Below are 19,022 nucleotides of genomic sequence, written 5' to 3' on the forward strand. Positions count from 1 at the left end.
GTCTTCAAACATTAGCTGGGATAACTCACTCCAGTATGGCCAGAGCAAGTCCACTTCAAAATTCCTGCTGCTCACAGGACTACTAGATTTGGGTTTTTTCAATGAAAAGAAGCAACATGATGATTTTTACTCTACCATTTGCTTTTTCCAAGGGAGGTCTGACCAAGAAACAAATATTTTAAAAAAGACAATGAAATTCATGGCTTGATCTAGAAAGAAGCTAAGTTTTTCAAGAAACAGCAAACTTTTTTCCACAAGACCAGCAGAGGAATTTAAGTAACCAAGATTCCTGCAATATCTTTTGCCTCTCTGTAGCAGATTGTGCTTCGTTGAACCTTTCAGTTTCAGTGCAAAAAAAAAAATCTCCTAGGCCTCAATTCTGGTTTCTATACACTTTAATTAGGAATAACAAAACAACTTTTGCTGCTATCCCGGAGCAGCTCTAACCACAGGTCAAAATGGTTAAGTGCTCCGTTAAGTGCTACAGAAAGCCAGAATGAGAAGAAGAAATTGAAGGATTTCATTTCACTCCCAGGAAAATGCATTGAGAAAATTTTCTGACAGCTTTAGCAAGGCAGAGTCTGGCTCTCATTGCAGTTTCTCCCATATGTCCTCCAGTCACATCACCAGAGTGCTAGACCAGTGACTCATGGAAATTATTCACTGCTCTGGAACTCTGGCCAAAAATATTTGGGTTAATTATCCATATCTTTTTTAACATATGGATTGTTCTCCTTTTAAATTTTTATATTTTGATTTTTTTTAAGAAACAAATCCTTTGATAAGATTGTGGTTTCATTTAATATAAGAAAGTATTAACAAATAGAAAAGGTGCTTAAAAGGTAAAAAAAAGGGGAACAGAAAAATTATTTGGTCAAGTCCCAAATGGTGGAAGAGGCTAGTGTGGATGGCTAGCAGTTGAAATAGTACAAAGCAGTTTGGATGACAGCCATTTATGTTTTTCCTACCACAAAGACTTAGAATGACAAAATGTGAACTCAGTGACAAATGCTGGAAAATGAGAATTTAAGAAGATAAGCTGAAATCCATAGAACCATAAAATTGTTTCGGTTGGAAAAGTATTGTATAGTATAATATACAGGAAAGAGTAATTGTTCCTTCAGAGCATACAGACAGAAGATAAATCAGAACCCTTCTAAATGTAACTATTCATTTCTAAACACCTGTTCCAACAAAATTTATTTTCTACTTGTCATCTGGTGCAATATGTTCAGCATAAGTTACAGGATACTAGTAACTGCTGTATTTTCTGGGTTTTTTTGGTACCTACAGGATGCAGCAAACCTTGTTGTTCTTGTTGTTCTAAGGAACAACAAGAACTTCCCAATAAGTTTTATCATTGACAAGAAAAATGCCTATGTTGTTATGTTATCTAAAAAAGATATGGGAGCTAAAAAAGCAAGCTCTACTCAAGTAAATATGAAGAAAAGGCAGTTAAAATCTCAAAAATCTCTTTTCCAGTCTCTGTAGGAAGAGGAGATAAGTGGTTCTGGTTTCTTGACACATAACCTGGAGGTTACAGAAAAAGATTAAGTACTGAAAAAAAAAAGAGAGATAGAGACAAAGATCCTTTGAGAAGTCAGAAAGCAGCCTGAGATTTATCGTAGGCATATTACATATGAAATGAAAGGACACCCTGTCTTTGTCTCTATTGGCAAAATAATAAGCTATGCCCAAACCATGAAAATAATAATTCTCTCTTCCTTATTGTTTCCTAAATATCTACTTTTAACAGCATCTTCTTTTCCTTCATATATTTTATGGCACATAACAATTACTGTGTACTACCCACCTCTTTCTCTCTCTCTCTCAGTCCTGCAAGCATACAAAAACACAAACAAATAGTTCTGCAAACATAAACAAATAAGAAATGCAGCAATACCCTGCCATTCACTGAAGATGTGTTCCTGAGAAATGAAACACTTGGCAATCCAAAAGAGAGCAAGCCAATTTTACCCGTAAGAGTTAATACAATTGATGCACACAGCAATTTAAAAAATACACATGGAGACAGGGTACATGATGGACAGGCAGAAATAAATGCTGTAGGAAATAATACCACAAGATGGGAGAGATGCTGACTTTTGGAAATGCAAGCTGCTTTTGAAAAATCTCAGGTACTTCAGCTATGAAACTGAACACCTGATCATTATCATATTTTTCCATCCTTCACCTTTGATTGGCTTGCTTCAGCTGAGAAAGATGAAATGACCAAAAAAATTAAACTGTTCAGGAAGAAGCTCAAAGAACTGTCTTTACTAGAGATTGCCCAAAGAATTGTCCGCATTGTTCCAGACCCATCTATAATGCTGTTCTCAAGAGCATGGGATAGAAAATTGTTCTTCCATACTTCCCCTTGGTTTAAAGAACATCTAGTATTAGCAGGATTAAGGGACTGGATTCTACGGCTAAATTTGATCAGATAGATATGAGACTGCCAACAATTCATTTAAAGCGTGAAGACAATAAATCATCCTGACCTTTTAAGAACCTTCAAAAAAATGGGAAGGAGGAAGAATCAAGCATGAAATTTCTGCAGAGTAAACATTGTGACAGGCTAAAACAAATACTTACCAAAGTTCACGTCTAGGGAAATTTCTGATTTCTTTCAGAGCTTGGCTAACAAAACCAAAAGATAACATCTATCTAAATAATTCTGAGGGCTTTCATGGGACCCAAAGCTAATCACACCACAGTCTAAACCTGTTTTTCCTAAGTTGCTAACATTTTTTTGCAGGTGGTCGTCTAAAGCATTAATAATCTCTACACTGCACTTCTAGGCAGTCCACAATAAAATACAATTGTCTAAACATGCCTGTATGAGAAATGCCTCTCAGGACAATAACAAGCCTTGGAAAGGGATTCAGGAAAGTAATATGAAACGCTAATGAAACACTGAACTTTAATATTTTGCCATAATAAGCAAAGATGAAGCTGGATTAATCCCTGGCATGAAAGACTCTTTTTGTGTCTTCAGAGAAGAAAGCAGTCTCTTCTCACTGAAAGGATGAGAGGTAGCAGGGACAAATTGAAACATTGGGAATGGCATTTGAACATAAGAAAAAGCTGGGGGTTTTTACCATGACAGTGGCTGAACACTGGTTCAAACAAGTTCTGGAGACTCCATCCTTGGTGATATTTGAAACCAAACTAGACATGGCCCCAAGCAACGTGTTCTTCTTGACCTTACACCAAGCAGATGTGGCTGAATAGAAAATTTCCCAAGATTCCTTCTGACTTCAGCAATTCTGAGATTCTGTAAAGTTGGAAAAATGAGGTTTTGGTGGCATTCTTTAAGTTCAGAATACAGGTGATTTGTTGTGTATACAAACAGGTGTCAGTATCACACTGACACCCTTATCACAGCCATGGCTAATCATTTATGCCAGTGTAGTGGGCATATCAGTAGAAAGGGAATGCTTCATCATATCACCTCAGAACTACAGAGAGTAAACCAGCTGTATCAACCATTCCAAAGAATCCAGAAACCAATGTGGTACACTGGGCAGAGATTACTTATACCAGATATTGAGTGTAGAGTGGAAAAGGCTGTAAAACATGCTGAAAATTAACAAATGTTGCATGCGAGGCAGATATAAGATCATTACATACCATTTTTAAGCATTATGCAGTAAACTGGTTAACACTGTGTTTATTGTATGGCAGTTGCTGGTTAAATTAACAGCAAAAGAAACAAATAACAAGAGGAGAAAAACAGACTAAAGAACCTCCAGATCCCTTCTTGACAGTAATGCACTGAAAGACCTGCCACCCTCAGGCTCAGTTTTCAAACAAGTTTGAGACTGCTGCATTCCACTTCCTGAACACAGCAGCTTTCGATTTTGGCCCCAAGGAAGAGAAAAGCAGCTGTGAGAAAAAGACTTGGTTTGACTCTGCACTTTTAAGGAAACTCATCTAGAAAAGACCAAAACAGAGTCAAGACACAGCAGCAAGGCTGTGAAATGTGGTTGGTTGTAAAATGACCCAAATGGAATACCAGCATGAAAAATACCAGGCAAATCACATCCTTCAGTCCATCAAAAGCAGGTGGGAAAGTATGAAATGTAAGAGTTAATAGAGTCCTCTAGATTAAGTAATGAGTAAGTACTTACCAGGATGAATCCTAACTACTCTTTGGGATCCTGATTACAGGTCTCTACTGTCACCATCAAGGAGAGATGAATTACTTATGAACTCAGGCACTAGGATACAGACTTCCTATTGCTTTGGTGGATAATATCATAGAGGTATTTGAAAAGAAAATGATACACTGTTATTTTTCCTCCTGAAGTATCTACCAGGCATACTGCAGTATTTGTGGATCCGGTTTCACAATCTCTTTAGGGCAGTAGATATAGGGATGATGCCAAAACAGGTCATCCTATCTGCTCTCATCTTTTTACTCACATTACTAAACTGGTAAAGTGAAGATAACTAGGCATGTATTCTAAACATTGCCAGGACTCTTCCTAAAGATTAAACAATTATTTTATTTTATATGATCCACATAATGTAGCGTGGTCTATAACCTAGATTCAAATGTGAGTGAAGACACTCAACTATATTCTGGACAAGGGGCCAGGTGAAGCAGAAATTATAACATTCAGTGAAACTAGAGAAATAGACAGCTACAACCTGAAGTTAACTGAGAATTAACGAGAGAGTAGAAAGTAAAGTAGAATAAATCACAAATGCTCCTATGTTTTGGCAGAAAAGTATGGAAAGAGAATAAATGTGCCATCACACGTTAATTATGCTTAACTACACATTAATAAACGTTTGTAAACAAAAAAGACATGGTCGTTGAAGTCTGTACACGTGCTGTTCAGGTAGAGGTTCCATGCTTGTCTAGCAATGCATCTGCGGTGACCATCTGGCACTTTTTTATGGGTGCAAAGATGGGAAGAGAACTGCCTGCACATACGGGTGTAAAGAGTGCCAAGGAATAGGGGCTACTGGGAATGTTGGGCAGGTCTTGTGCAGACACAGAGAAACCGAAGAAAAGGCTCATTGTCCCAGCTACCTGGAGCAGTGCATAATTACGCGCACATGATGAAAGGCGCTGCGGGGCTCTGAGGAGCGCAGGGTACCGGGGCTAGGGCGGCCAAACGCGCGGCAGCATCCGCGCTCCGGGCGCAGGACACCGGCCCGGCCGGCGCCGGGGAGAGGCTGCGGGAGCGTCGGGGCCCGCAGCACGGGGAGGGCGAGCCCCGAGGCACCCGGGAGCGCCGGCCGTGGCGGGAGGCGGGCGGCACCGAGTGCCCCCCAGCCCCGGGCGCCCTGGGCACCCCGGCATCGGGGCGGGCCGGCGTGGCGCTCGGAGGGCTCCGCCACTGGCCAGGAAACTTTCCCGCCCACGTTCCCCGCCGCCTCCCCCGGCCCGGGGCGGCAGGTCCCCGGCCCCCCGGCCCCGCTGCCCTCGCTCCCCGCGCCGCCCCCTCGGGCCGCGCCCTCCCCTCACCTGGGCGAGAGCGGTGCCGGCAGCGCGGCGGGGTCGCGCTCCATCGCTGCGGCGGGGCGGGAGCAGCCGGCGGCGGTGACAGCTCGGCGCTAGGTGAGCGCCGCCGCCACTGGGCAGGCGCGGAAGCGGGCGGCCCCCGCGATGATGTGGCCCGTGATGCGCAGAGCCGCCGCCGCCGCCGCCACCGGCCGCTCCGAGCCGCCGCTGGGCGGGGGAGGGAGGAGCCGAGCGCCGCCGCCCCGCGCCGCCCCTGGGACGGGACGGGACGGGACGGGATGGGGAGCAACGTGCCCGTGGTCACTCCCAGCCTGGTCCCCGGGCCGAGCTCCCGCTGCCCGACACCCGCTGCCCGCGCTGCGAGACCCGCCGGCGTCCCCTTCCCGCGGCGCCCTGCCAGCCCCTCGGCGGTGGCGGGGGCAAAGCTGCATCCCCGCCTCGCTGCCCCCGCAGGGGCCCGGCTGGTGCCCCGCAGCCCGGGAAACAAAGCGCTGGGCAGCGGGGCGCCAGGGCGCTCCCCGGGCAGCGCCGGCGGTGGCGGTGCCTTTGCTTCTACTCGCAGAAGCTTTCTTGGCCGTAGCTTAGGAGTCGCCGTTTTGTACTGACTCCTGACTGCCAGCTACCAGGACGCTGTCGCTCTTTCCTGTCAGTTGGCAAAAAGCAGCTTCCTCAGGAATCCAACTTTGTAAAGTGTTTGGGTCAGTTGGAATATCCTTGTTCTTGCCCAACTGGACTGTACACCCTGCAAACAGCATGTAAGTCTGCGAGTTCCTCCCTTGACATCAGTTGCCTTTGTTTAAATAAGCATGGAGCCAAGGCCTCGCTGGACTCCTGTTTTGTAAAACACTTAATATTAACACTTTATATTAATACATTGAAACAGTCAAACCAGATAAATTTGTGCATTTATTATCAGTACTAGTATTATTCTTCAATTGTTGCTCGACACTTTGGAGTGGTGAGGATGCCTTAACTGGAAGGTGAAAGGGAAGAAAGGAAGAAAGAGGATGAAAAGAGAAGATTTAATGATGGTGACAGCAGCCAAGCCCACAGCATGCCTTTTTCTGTCTACAGAGAGAAAAAAAGACAGCACAGGCAAGTCACCAAGTGTCTGCCATAAACTGGAACTAGCTGCGGTGGGGAAATGTATTTGCAGGACTGGGGCCAAAACATTCTGCACTATGAGAGTGAAACATACAGGATCAGCTTGAGCACTCACTTAATACTCCTTAAATGAATGAAGCAGCCCAAACCTTGGAGCTAATAATTCAGCTGTCTCAAGACTGTATTTACTGGGCATTTGGGCTGCAGATACTGGAGCTTCCCTGCCCTAGTAGCAACCCTATATATCCATGGCCTGTGTGAGCTCAGGTGTTACACAGCATGGATACTTAGCTGGGCTACCCTACAAATCAGATAAAGATCACATCTGCCAGCAGGTGAGACTGTAAACCTGAGGTTTGGGAATAGCACCTGAGGGTGCTGTTTCTGGCTTTTCTAATTGCTTGTCTGGTTATCTTGGGCAATCTCTTCATCACTCCCTACTACAGGTTCCTTGACAGCGTTATGCCCCACCCTCCATGGAAATCACACAATACCCATGGATGAAATATATTGTTTGAGGTTTACACACTGTTATTTTGGGTTGTGTTCAAATTCAGAAAGACTCACTTTTGAGGCCCAGGGCAAAAATCTTCAGCCCTCAAGATTTTTCAGTCATTAGAGCTAGCAATGGGATTTTTCTGGAAATGGAAATTCTGGAGTGCAGCTGGGAAGAAAGGTGCAGGTAGCAAATTCAGTGGATATCACCTGGCACTGTGGGTGGGCTGGGGAATTGGCAGAGGACACTTGTTTGGGACAGTCTTTCAGGAAAACAGCAGGGTGGTCTCTTGCTTGAGGCTTTGCAGAGGTTTGTTTCTTATTCATATTAATTCCAAGATACTGGAATCTGGGTGGTTGTGTTTTTTCCTTTGTTCTTTGCAATGAGGGCATATAAACACCACGTACCTGATTACTATTTATTCTCATTTTCATCTTGGACTTCCTATCTTGTTTCTTATAAACCATTAAGTTTTGGTTTTGCAGTTTCCACACTGTCTAGATATGAAAGGACAGAAACTGCAGAAGAAATCCTGAATAACAGACTAGCCAGTGTCAGTTGAACTTGGTGGTTGTGTAAGTTTGTTTTCTAAAGGATGATTAAAACTCCCTCAAGCTCTGATATTTAATTTTAGGTTCATTTATCAAATTCTGATAATGAAAATGGGAGAGTTTTGAGAGACAAGCAGCTACTGGCAGGCATTCAGGTGATATTACCTGCTGGCATATTGGTTCCACAGGCTCTTCATGGTGATGAGATGGACTTTTTGTGCCAAATCACAGAATCAGTCAGGTTGGAAGGGACCATAGTGTATCATCTGGTCCAACCTCCCTGTTTAAGCAGCGTTGTTCTTGAGCGCTTTGCACAGAATTGTGTCCAAACAGTTTCTGAATATCTCTAGTATGGGAGACTCCACAATGTCTCTGAGCAACGTGTTCTAGTGTCTGGTCACCTGCACAGTAAAGAAGGTCTTCCTCATGTTCAGGTGGAACTTGCTGTGCATCAGTTTCTGCCTCTTGCCTCTTGTCCTCTTGCTTGGTACCACTAAGAAGAGCCTGGCTCCATCCTCTTGTCACTCTCCCTTTACACACGTACGTACATTGACGAAACCTCCTCTCAGCTTCTCTTCTCGAGGCCTCCAGCTGCCTCGGCCTTTCCTCTTAAAGAGATGCTTCAGTTCCTTAATCATCCTTGCTGCCTCCGCTGGACCCGCTCCAGGAGCTCCACGTCCCTCGTGTGCTGAGGAGCGCAGAACTGGCCACGGCCCTCCAGATGTGCCTCACCAGCGCTGAGCAGAGGGGCAGGACCACCAACCTCGACCTGCTGGCAGTGCCCTTCCAGAGGCCCGCCAGGACACCGCTGCCCCCCGTGCCTTTGCCCTCGCCGTGTTTCCGGAGGTTCATCCGTCTCACGACCATCGGCGTCCCCGCCGCGATCGGTCCCCGCTGTGGCGCGCGCTGCTCCTCCCGCCCGCCAGGGGGCGCGCCGCCGCCGAGCGCGCGGGCCGCTCCACTTCCGCGCGGCCGGGCGCATGGCGGGGCCCGGCGGCGCGGCGGGGCCGGCGGCGGCCCGGGAGCTGCTGGACGTGCGGCCCCGGCCAGGTGAGTCCGGCACCGGCCCGCAGCCAGCGGGGGCTCGGCTCGGCCAGGAGCCCGAGGGTGGGGCTCGCCGTGCCGCCGGTGACCGCTGGTGATTGCATCCCGCGTGTACTGAAGAGCTGCCCTCCCGGGGAGGGGTAACGCGGGGTCAGTAAGCGGGGAAAATCACGTACCGACGTTTGTGTGAGACCAAAGGCAGAAAGGCAGAAAGACGGAGCGCTGCCCCTTAATTAATGATACCGGGCGGATGGCTCCGGTCATCGGGATAATGACAATAATTAATGCAGAACCCTGGCATCGTCTGGGTTTTCCGGCGCTGCTGCTGCCCACAGTTAGCGGAGTCATTGGCACCGGGATTTAAATCGGTGCGACTGACACGCCTCCGCTCCCACCCCACGGAGCCTTGCAGAGGGGAATTAGAGGTTGTTTTTTTAATGCGTTTTAACTTTAGCTTAATCAAACTTTGTCTCAGAAACAGCTTAAGGAACTTTAGCTGAAACTCGAGGAGTGTGTGAGAGGTGACCTGCAGGGTGAGACCCCTGGCCTGTGCAGCCCAGTTTTTCTCCAAGAGCAGTGAAAGCAGATGGCAATTACAGAGAGCTTGTCGGCTTAAGCAGTTCAATACTCGTTTGCTCGTTTGCAGGGCTGGAAGACATTTTGCTGATTAATTCAAAATGCAGCAGCAAGAAGGCCACAACTTTACAGACGGTTAAGGTGCCAAGGAGCAATGGTAAGTAAGGAGGAGTTGTCCCTGAAGTGTGTCGAGTAGTAGGTAACATTTGTGACACAACTTTTGCTTCGGTGCTTTCCTTTACAAGGTAAAGAGAGAAGCTTTTGGGTTCAGTTTCTACAGGTGGTAGGTCCATCTCCCTTTACAGTTCCACGTCCCACTGGTGAGTCCTGTAAATGCTGCTGCTGCAAAATTAGATATTGCAATGCTAGGCATTACAGCTCTTAAGTTTTAGGGACAGATGGTTCTTTCCCAGTGTGGAGTTGTAGTTTGGTCTTCTTATCTCTTTTTTAGAAGTAATTTCTCAGTATGATATATTTGTTGTATAAAAGCATGTAATTTAAAAAGGACTCCTGTCAAATTATTTTATTTTATGTTTTGTGATTGAGCTGAAATTTAAAAACATTGTTACATCATATTCTTTGTTGGATGAAAGTCTCTACACAGATGACAGTGTTTCAAAAATAGCTTATACTTGTTAGGCTTTTGTGGAGCTCACCTGAAACAGTACTGCTTCTTAAAGAAAGAAAACTATGTTTGGCTCATCTGCATGTGTGGAGCAGTTTATCTGAAGAAATTCTGGAGGTGAAAATGTTGTCTTCCTCCATGGAAGGGTTATGAGCGTGAATCTCCTAATTCCGTTGATTACTCTTGTGAAGTCCCACTAAGCTGTAGAGGATGAGTGCTTCATACTTCAGCCTGGAGCTTCCATCTTTCTCCCACCATCTTAATCTCAGAGTTTCTTTTGTTAATTATGTTGACCTTGCATTGGTCTATCACGGCATCTGCTACAACCAATTTTTCCATCTTCTTTGAGACCTCCAGTCTCAGTCTATACTTAATTATTGCAGACAGCTGGAAATTACAGTTGAAATGGAATCTGTTATAAAGGCTCATATCTGAGATATAAATGTGAACACTAATGAGCATCTCTTTGAGTTTATATATACACACACACACACACACACACACACACATATATATATATATACACACACACACACATATATATATATATATATATGTGATAATTGTTTCTTTTCAGTTTTGGACCGAGTTCAGAGCTTTTTACCACAGATGGCCCAGGCAAATGATGAGCTCAAAAGAAAAATGGTAACAGCACCTGCTCATCAGTTTGATATTGAACATCTAGACAGTGAAACAGAAAAAGTTATAGAAATGGTAAGTATGTTTCTTTATTATTTTAACATAAATGTAGATGGGATTAAAATAACTCTGATCTTAGAATGAGTAATATGATAGATAAAGTGAAGTCTTTACCATTTTCTGTGAAGTCTTTACCATAGTCTTTGATCTTTTAATTATAAAATAGAGATATAATAAACATGTTTATTTGGTTGAAATTTACATCCTGGTTTTCATACTTGCAGAATTTAATCACTGGGGATAAAGTAGTTTAAGAATGGAATAAGACATGCTGTTGAATCTACAACTCTGAATCAGAAGTCACAAATTGTATTTTAAATGTCTCCTAGGTGATTATGTGTAGAAACTGGACAATATAAGGCATAACAGAAGGCTTTAGAGTAAGAGTAATAACTGGCTTTCAGCTCTGCTCTGTTGGTATTTTTAGGAATGACTAGATCTTGGGTTTAGAAGAGTTGTTAGTGTTGTTGTGATCCTTTGTTTCTGGTATTTGTCTATTTATTTGCAGTCACATTAATATTTTATTTCTGGTTTTAACTGAAGTGCTGCAGCCACATGCTTATATAAGAAAACTTTATTTTGAAGGTGATATATGTGCATGACCCAGCCAAATTCCTTCTGGCTAAGCAGACCTCAAAAATTATGGCTCTGTTTGTGGATATATGAGATCTCTTCAAAAAATATCCTGGTGGTTTAAACTGCTTGTTATTTTAGACTAGTTGTGGTGCCCTGAATACTACTACATTATAAGATAAAAACTATATTTTTATATATATATATCTACATGTGTTTGTCATGAGCCCTTATACACTAAATTATTTAATTTGAATTTTTTTCCTAAAAAGTAGTTTTGATGCCTGCTGCTTGTCAGTTTAAATACCTGATTTAGATAATGAGTTCAGCTATTGACTCAATTCTTTCTTTGAAAGTGATATGAATATGGCCCTAGATTTCCTATAGGCCAGTAATATTTAGGAATCTCTTAATGTTATTTGTAAAATCCTAGGAAACCCCAAAAGTCTTTTTTATTGTGGTTGTGATTTTCTTATGGTAGCAGGCTGTTTAATGTGTTCACCTTGTTTTACTCCAGTGATAGAAGTGCTGTAGTGTGTGTGTGTGTATATATATATATGTAGTATATATAATGTGCTAACCAAGATTTTTTTTTTTTCAGAATGTGGCTGTAGTTGAACTGAGTGATTCTGATACAGATGAAGAGTTGCTGACTTCAGAAGATGACTCGGAATCTGATGAAGATGATTCTGTAACTGATGAAGTGACAGTAGACAACATTAAGTTTCCTAAACAAAAAGGAGAAAAGGGCAAAATAGAAATTTTGGACAGCAAAGCAAATGAGTAAATCCATTTTATTTTACTTTAAAAACCCCCAAACCAACCAAATCGTGTTTTCTCACTTTGAAGAGTCGTCCCTTAAAACCACTTCATTTCCCAGTGTAGCATCTCTCAGGATCCTGTGAAATGGTATAGTTTATATGGTGGAGAATTCAGGATCCACTCATGGCTGGGGAAGGCTGGATTTCTGAAGAATTATGTTCGATTCATCAAATAACAGGAAAATGGACTTCAGAGCAGTTTACACCAAGAAAACAGCTAGAGTTAAGGGGCACTTAAAAGTTAAACATTCTTGTTCTGTTGCTTTGTTGAAGACTGTTTTTTATAGGAAGATAGAAGTTTTTGCTTCAAGGGCAAGAAAGAGTTAACCAGGAAAAAAGCTTTGTTTTCATATTTCATGTCCTGTGAAGTGTTATGTACACTCTCTTCACTATTAAACATGATCTTTCAGTACCCCAGAGGTATGTCTGCATTGCATTCATGCTGGACACCAGAGCCGTGGCTGAGCTCGTTTCTAGCTGAGCCAGCCTGGGTAAGGACAGCCATGAGCAGAGTTCAGCACAGGGTTACAGTACTTACCCTGTGTGCCTGCACTGGGCTCCACAGCAGCACGGGGAGCTTACAGGCTCCTGTGGGAAACCTTTGTGGCTGTGGTGCAAACACCCTCCATACTCAAAGGATCAAGGCTGCCTCTGGGGGGGTTATGATGGCTTTAAGCTACACGTTTCATCCCCCAAATTCCCTGCCACGTTTCCAATTTCCCTTTTGTTAACTGTCACTGACAGAAGGATGAAAAGGTGAATTTTCAGCTGGCCAGTACTTAAGTTGGCTTGACACAGTTGTGAAGCCAGAATCAGTGAAAGTGTGTCCCATTTATCGATCAATCAAGTACAATGGTTTGGGCTATTACCTTTACTTCACAGATCAGTTTGCATTTCAGAAGTATCTGTCATGCTCCTGGATGTCATTGTTTCTTAAAGGAACTTTGTATTTTCTACACCATTAAAATAAAATTTTCTATAGTGTATTTGCTCAAATATTAAACTTAATGTCATGGCTTGAAACCTGCAGTTATTTCTAGACTTTATTTTGAAACCTGTACCTAAAGTTCTAGTTTTAATACCTGTTTCTGTAGTATTTGTGGTAAGAAATAACAAGGATTCTAGTCTTTCTTTTACAATGTGGCTTAAATATAAGATGGAGATATGATTTACTGATTAAACCATGGAATATTTTAGTGAAGGGGAAGGATGAGGATCAAAGAATCAGACTGCTGCCTTTAACAGCAGCCCACAGATAAAGAAGCTTTGGGAGTTTTTGCATTCTGAGAGCAAGGAGTCTTAACAAGCTTAGTTAAATAAGGTCTCAATCTATAGAAAATTTCTTCCAAACTGAAAAATTTTGAAAGCCAACATCTGACCTTGGTCATTTAACAAGGGATTTTCCCAGAGATTAAAAAGAACACAAAAGTGTGAAATACATAGTAATAATCATACAGTATGAAACAGTGATTACAGTCCATGTGCACAGACACAAAATGTGATTTTAATCCATTAATGTAACCACCTTTCAAATTGCAGGCAGATCACACATTCCGTATCAACAAAAAAGTAGAAAATATTTTCAGTAACTTTAGCTTGATATGCATAGTTTAACACCAATACTGAACTCTGTATGTACTATACAAAGATCATAGTAAGTGCACTTCCTTGCATTGATTTACTTCTTATGGCACAAAGGTTTTCTGTACTGCTGAAAAGTCACCAGAGCAGAGTGTTTAAATGCTACCATAAAACCTGAACTGGTTTATAGCAAAAATGGCATAATCAGTATATTTTAGTTCAACTTTGGAAGCCTAATGACTAAGGATTTAAAATGATCATGTAAACATTATGTCACAGAAATGGGAAGGAGGTGTGTGAGAACTTATTCTTCAGTTCTATTAAAAAAAAACCAAACTGGACCATATTTTTGGGGGGTTTTGGTGGGGGGAGGATGGGAGGAAATTGTGCTGCCAACTGTTGCTGCTACATAATTTAAATAACTTCAGGGTGATTTCCAAAAGCCATTGTCTGTCAGACTAAAATCTGGACCTAATTTATAGAAACTTATCCATGGACTGAGTATTTTACTTAGTTTTGGTTTTGGTTGTAGCACTGCAGACAGCATATCCTAGGTGTGGTATCGAGTGCTTTGTGTAGTCATCAAGATTCAAACTCTGCTGAAAGTCTGCTTCCCAAGTGAAGCTGTTACTTTAATATTCCACAGTGATGGTTTTGGTTCTGAGATATTCATGAAGAGCTTCTTCACCTGTACAAGCACAATATTCACCTGTTAGAACAGCAGCTAAATGAATTTTGTTAGACTGTAACAATTATCAAGAAAAAATTTGAAACACTGTAGCCAATATTTGAGTCCTTATGGAACAATGTAAACTAATTGCCTTCCCACTGTGATTTACAGACCTGGTTTGACAAGAGGCCAGACCCAACAGATGTGGAAGAAAAAGGAACTGGAATTTAACAAGCAGCTACTCCCAGAGCAGCAGCAGTCTTTAGATGGCCACTGGGGGCTCACAGCTGAATTTATGAACTTTGCTTCTCCTCTATTAAAGGTCATAGGTAGAGAAGCTGTGTGAAAAATCAGTAATCATTTTTTCCCTGACATCATCACTCATTTTGGTTTCAGGAAATGTCTTTGGAGATTGCAAAAGCAAAAATCTGTTGTGTGAAAGAAATTTAGTTTTCCTTTTTTTTTTCTCTGTCAGGAAGCTTGATCTGCCAAGACTTGTGAAGCTTCTTTGACAGAGTGGAATTCACTTTTCTAAAAAGTTGTTTTGAAAAGAAAATATTTTTAATGCATCTTTTTCTGTGGCTGTTGGCAAATTCTGGGGATATTTTAAGGTATAAAAAAGTTTCCCAGTCTCTTACTTAGAGGAGAAACCTAAATTAGCATTCTCTCTGAGGGAAAGAATATTTTGGCCAATACCATTGTTATTTGACAGCCTTTTGTAGCCTGTACAGAGCTCTGGAAAAGCTGTAATTTATTTGTCTGCTCTCAGAGCAGTTGGAGAGGAATATTCTGTGTTATTTAGCAAATGTACAGGAAAGGCTGAATGGGAGGTATTGAAGTGGGAATATTTAGGGAAGGAGAGGAATTGGGTTACTGTATTGTAATTCTTTCATTGATTAGGACTCTGAGACAAGAAATGAGGGAAGGAGACAACTTACCTAAATCTTTCCCAAAGCCAGACAGCTTAAATCCACCAAATGGCGCTGCCACATCAGTTTTGTTGTAAGTGTTAATAAAAACTGTCCCAGCTTCCAGCTTTTCACTGATGTAGAGAGCTTTGTTTATGTCTTTTGTGAAAACTCCTGAAGCTAAGCCGTATTCTGTGGCATTTGCCCGTCGCAATACTCCATCGACATCCCTGTGGGGGAAAGAAATTATTTAATTGCAACTAGGTAAAATAAATAAGTGTTAGCAACCTTCCACCTTCAGTGTCATTGAAGCAACTTTTCACGTGGCCTTTCTTCTCCAGTGAGCTTTTTTATAGATGACTTATTAAGGACAAATCTGTGTGTCAATCTGACAGATCCACAGCAATTCAGGCCCTTGCTTCAAACTTATGAAGCTCATAACCTCACTTTTCAAAGGTTAATATGCTGAGAAATGCCACGGGAATTGCTGCTACTGTACAACTTTGGAATTAGAGCAATACAAAAATGCCTGTAAAGCAGAGCATGGCAGCAGATGATGAATCAGTTTGCTAAAATTTTGCCCAGCTTTACAAGTTAATGCAGAATAAAAGCTGGAATTTAAACTGCTATCAAGACACAACTTTTCAAACCATTTCCAGAGTACTGTTTTCCATCTGCATCTTATCTCCATACAGCTTCAAAAAATCAATAGTACTTTAAAACTTTAAAAAATTCAATGCAGTCCCTTAAGACTATAGAATTTATGAATGTGAAGGGTTATCTACATGGCTGGTTCTTAACTTTATTATCAAACTGCAGAAGATGAAACCTGAAGGAAATATTTATGTGAAGTTTCTATGTAGGGTTTTAATCTTATCTGTATGTTAAATAATTTTTATGATTTGGAATGAAAGGTATTAGAAATGACAGTTTACAAAATATACAGTGGAATTTTCATTTGCAACAGTAATGTGCCAGTGTTACAACAATACACAACACTGAATTCTTCTGTAACAGGAAAAATAAGTAATTCCACTGGGAAAAATACACATTTTATACTTTGATCAAGCTGTTGCAATTACCACACAAACTTCACCAAAACATCTCACTGAATACTACCATGTATTCAGATTGGTCTAAGGAGATTTAACAAAATGCTGTGTGAGCTGTCACTTCTTCACTTAGGGTGAAAATGGGAAAATCAAGTCTCTAACAGTAACCAGAGGAGAACATACCCATTTTTAAATTTAGAGATGACCATGACAGGACCAAAGGATTCTTCCTGGGCAATATACATATGGTCTTCAACATCTGTGAATACAGTGGGTTCCATGAAGAAACCTAAAGAGAAGATAGAGCAGTGTTTGAGCATGGTAAAAGTGCTTAAGGGTTTGCTCTTGTCCAGGTCATCTCTGTCCCATGCTTTGAGGTCATAAATAACTTGCAACTTGAAACAGAAAATAGATATGAATGAAGTATGAATGGAAATGCATGCAATTCAAGAGAAATTGCAGACAAAAGGGTAAAAGAATGGCCTGTGTTGATCAGTGACAACATGTACTGTTCCCTGCCAGGCCAGAAGGTCTGCATGCCACAGCCCAGGTGACTCCTGGGGGGAAGACCCTGTACTCTGACAGCAGGAGAACAAGGTTACAGCAAGTCACAGAGGCCACTGCTTTTCTTGCTACCCAACAAGAAGATAGATTGTAAGATATAAATAAAGATCTCATACTTCATTTGCACAGCTTCTCATCATAGGAGATTTGAAAGCTCTGTGGTTTCATGGGCTTACCTGGTCCCACGATACTGCAACTCCACAAAATACAGCTGAGACAATCATGGCAGCTCTTGCATAGTGTAAAAGTTCTAAATATCTCTGGAAAGTATTTTACCTGGTCTACGTACTTGTCTTCCTCCGTACACTAGAGTGGCTCCTTCTTTGACTCCAGTTTCACAGTATTGCAGCAGCTTTTCCAAATGTGCCTTGTGATTTTGCGGACCATGATCTGTAGATCTGTCAAGTGGGTCACCAATTTTCATCTTTTTTATTTCTTCAACCTATGGGTTACCCAATTAAAATGAAGTTACATAACACAGCAGTATTGTTAAAGTGACCAGAAATTTGGAATGCTGCATTTTTTGGTGTTATAAAGATTGAATCTAAGAAAATACTGGATTCTTAGATATAATCATTCTCCCTTTTTAAAATGAGGCTTTGTCTTTTGTTTCATATTCTCTAATTACTTCTGAAAGTTTTTGATGCTTTGTTCATGTGTGTATTCTCTTCTGCTATTAAGATAGGTATGCAAAATGTTAAGTTTTACCAGTGGTAAATGGTAAATGGTAATGGACTTAAGACAGTGTTTTCCTGTTCTTAAGCAAAATAAATGAATTCTCCAGTGGCACAGCATGGTGACAATTGCATTTTTAATAGTGACCTTTGTATTATTCTAGCTATGCTTCCAATATTCCTTTTTTTGACTTTACAGAGGCCTTCTTCAATCACATTGACCTGAGTTCAGTAATTATTTGTAATCTTATTTTTCTGGTCAAATATGAATTATCACTGAAGGTACAATATCTATTTTACTGTCACTTATCTGTGCCTTACTGGTGCAAATATCTCCCTTCAATGCTTCCTTTTAACCATGTAAGAGGTTCCTGAAAAGCAGCACTGTCTATCATAAGCAATAATGAGAAATTAGGCAATTGAAAATAAGAAACACAAGTGTCTATAAAACTAGTATATCCTTCTGCCACAGTAAAACATAAGCTTAAACTTTAGTCCTTGAATATCTTACCACTTTTCTAACAAACTCATCATGAATTGATTCTTCCACAAACAGCCTGCCAGCTGCAATGCAGTTTTCTCCCTTGTTGAAATATACTGCTCCCATACCCTGATCAGGAAAAAGACCATAAATATTTATATGCATTTTGTTCAGTCTCCATTCTGTTCCCTAAGGTTGCATGCAGTGTTTGTGACCCCAGAAGTTTAATGCTTTATGTTAAAGGATATCACCAATGCAACATCTTATTTATGAACTTTGAACACAATTTGGCTGGTAGGGAAGGTGAATTATTATGACTGATGATTGATTGATTGATTGATTGATCAATTGATGAACTAAAAGCTATGTGGCAATAGGGAGCTCAATTCTTGTTTTGTTGTAATTTCTAATGTATATTTCTTGGGGCAGCATGAATAGTTCAATTGTGCTGGCATAAAGAAATATCTGAGTCTGTTTTCTAACAGATCTCAAAGTTTTTCATGCAAAGGATCCCTGCTATTTTTTTTGGCAAGTCAAGAAGAATATTGCAGTACTGTGAGGATGTACCACAAAGGCTTTGAACAAATTTTACTTCAAGGTAACATTACCATTTTTACAGCTCTGTCAAGTTCACAGTCACTGAATATGATCAATGGTGATTTGCCACCAAGTTCTAGAGAAACTTTCTTCAGGTTAGCAGCTGCACTGTAAAAAATAAAAATAGTCATATAAACCCAAAATAGTCATATAAACCAATTTTTAATATATTTTTCCATTATTTCCTTTGAATTATAACTAGTGAAAATGGTTAAACCTCTACTGTCCAGTAGTGACTTAATAGAATTCTACATAGTGGTAAACAACCATGTGTAGCTATGCTTTTTCATTACTGCTACATGCACAATATATCTAGTAAAATACTTCAGAACCAGACTAAGCAGGGTTTATTTATGATTCTTCTGCTGAGAGTACCTCTTCATGATCTGTTTACCAGTTGGTGTTGAACCAGTGAATCCAACTTTGCGAACATCTGGATGTTCAGAGAGGTGCTGTCCCACTAAGCCACCTACCAGGGTGAGGAAAGCAGAGTAACTGGATGGTACATGGACAATTTTTACTATTCC

General features: G+C 41.3%; 3 protein-coding genes across 4 annotated transcripts in view; 1 reads left to right on the plus strand and 2 right to left on the minus strand.

Moving 5' to 3' along the window:
• SLC41A2 (solute carrier family 41 member 2) overlaps window positions 1–5,612 on the minus strand; it is a 42,771-nt gene extending 37,159 nt beyond the window's left edge. The window contains exon 1 of the mRNA XM_068191029.1: window positions 5,483–5,612. The gene's annotated coding sequence lies outside the window, so the exon portion shown is untranslated. The remainder of the gene's footprint in view (window positions 1–5,482) is intronic.
• Window positions 5,613–8,544: 2,932 nt separating this feature from the next.
• NOPCHAP1 (NOP protein chaperone 1) lies at window positions 8,545–12,954 on the plus strand. Its single transcript, XM_068191030.1, has 4 exons — window positions 8,545–8,680; window positions 9,321–9,407; window positions 10,453–10,589; window positions 11,749–12,954. Exons 1-4 carry the CDS (start codon window positions 8,611–8,613, stop codon window positions 11,932–11,934), a joined length of 480 nt encoding a protein of 159 aa, XP_068047131.1. The 5' UTR covers window positions 8,545–8,610; the 3' UTR covers window positions 11,935–12,954.
• ALDH1L2 (aldehyde dehydrogenase 1 family member L2) overlaps window positions 12,267–19,022 on the minus strand; it is a 30,348-nt gene continuing 23,592 nt past the window's right edge. Inside the window, exons 17-23 of one of the 2 annotated variants that reach the window (XM_068191028.1) lie at window positions 18,871–18,964; window positions 18,507–18,603; window positions 17,929–18,027; window positions 17,020–17,185; window positions 16,363–16,468; window positions 15,158–15,357; window positions 12,267–14,237 (exon numbers count right to left, since the gene is read on the minus strand). In XM_068191028.1, the coding sequence (XP_068047129.1) occupies window positions 14,182–14,237; window positions 15,158–15,357; window positions 16,363–16,468; window positions 17,020–17,185; window positions 17,929–18,027; window positions 18,507–18,603; window positions 18,871–18,964 (818 nt within the window). In that variant the 3' untranslated portion in view covers window positions 12,267–14,181. Of the gene's footprint in view, window positions 14,238–14,819; window positions 15,358–16,362; window positions 16,469–17,019; window positions 17,186–17,928; window positions 18,028–18,506; window positions 18,604–18,870; window positions 18,965–19,022 lie in introns of those variants that run through there. The other variant, XM_068191027.1, reaches the window with a different exon arrangement.

The sequence above is a fragment of the Anomalospiza imberbis genome, chromosome 5, assembly GCF_031753505.1.
Source record: "Anomalospiza imberbis isolate Cuckoo-Finch-1a 21T00152 chromosome 5, ASM3175350v1, whole genome shotgun sequence".
Lineage (NCBI taxonomy): Eukaryota > Metazoa > Chordata > Aves > Passeriformes > Viduidae > Anomalospiza > Anomalospiza imberbis.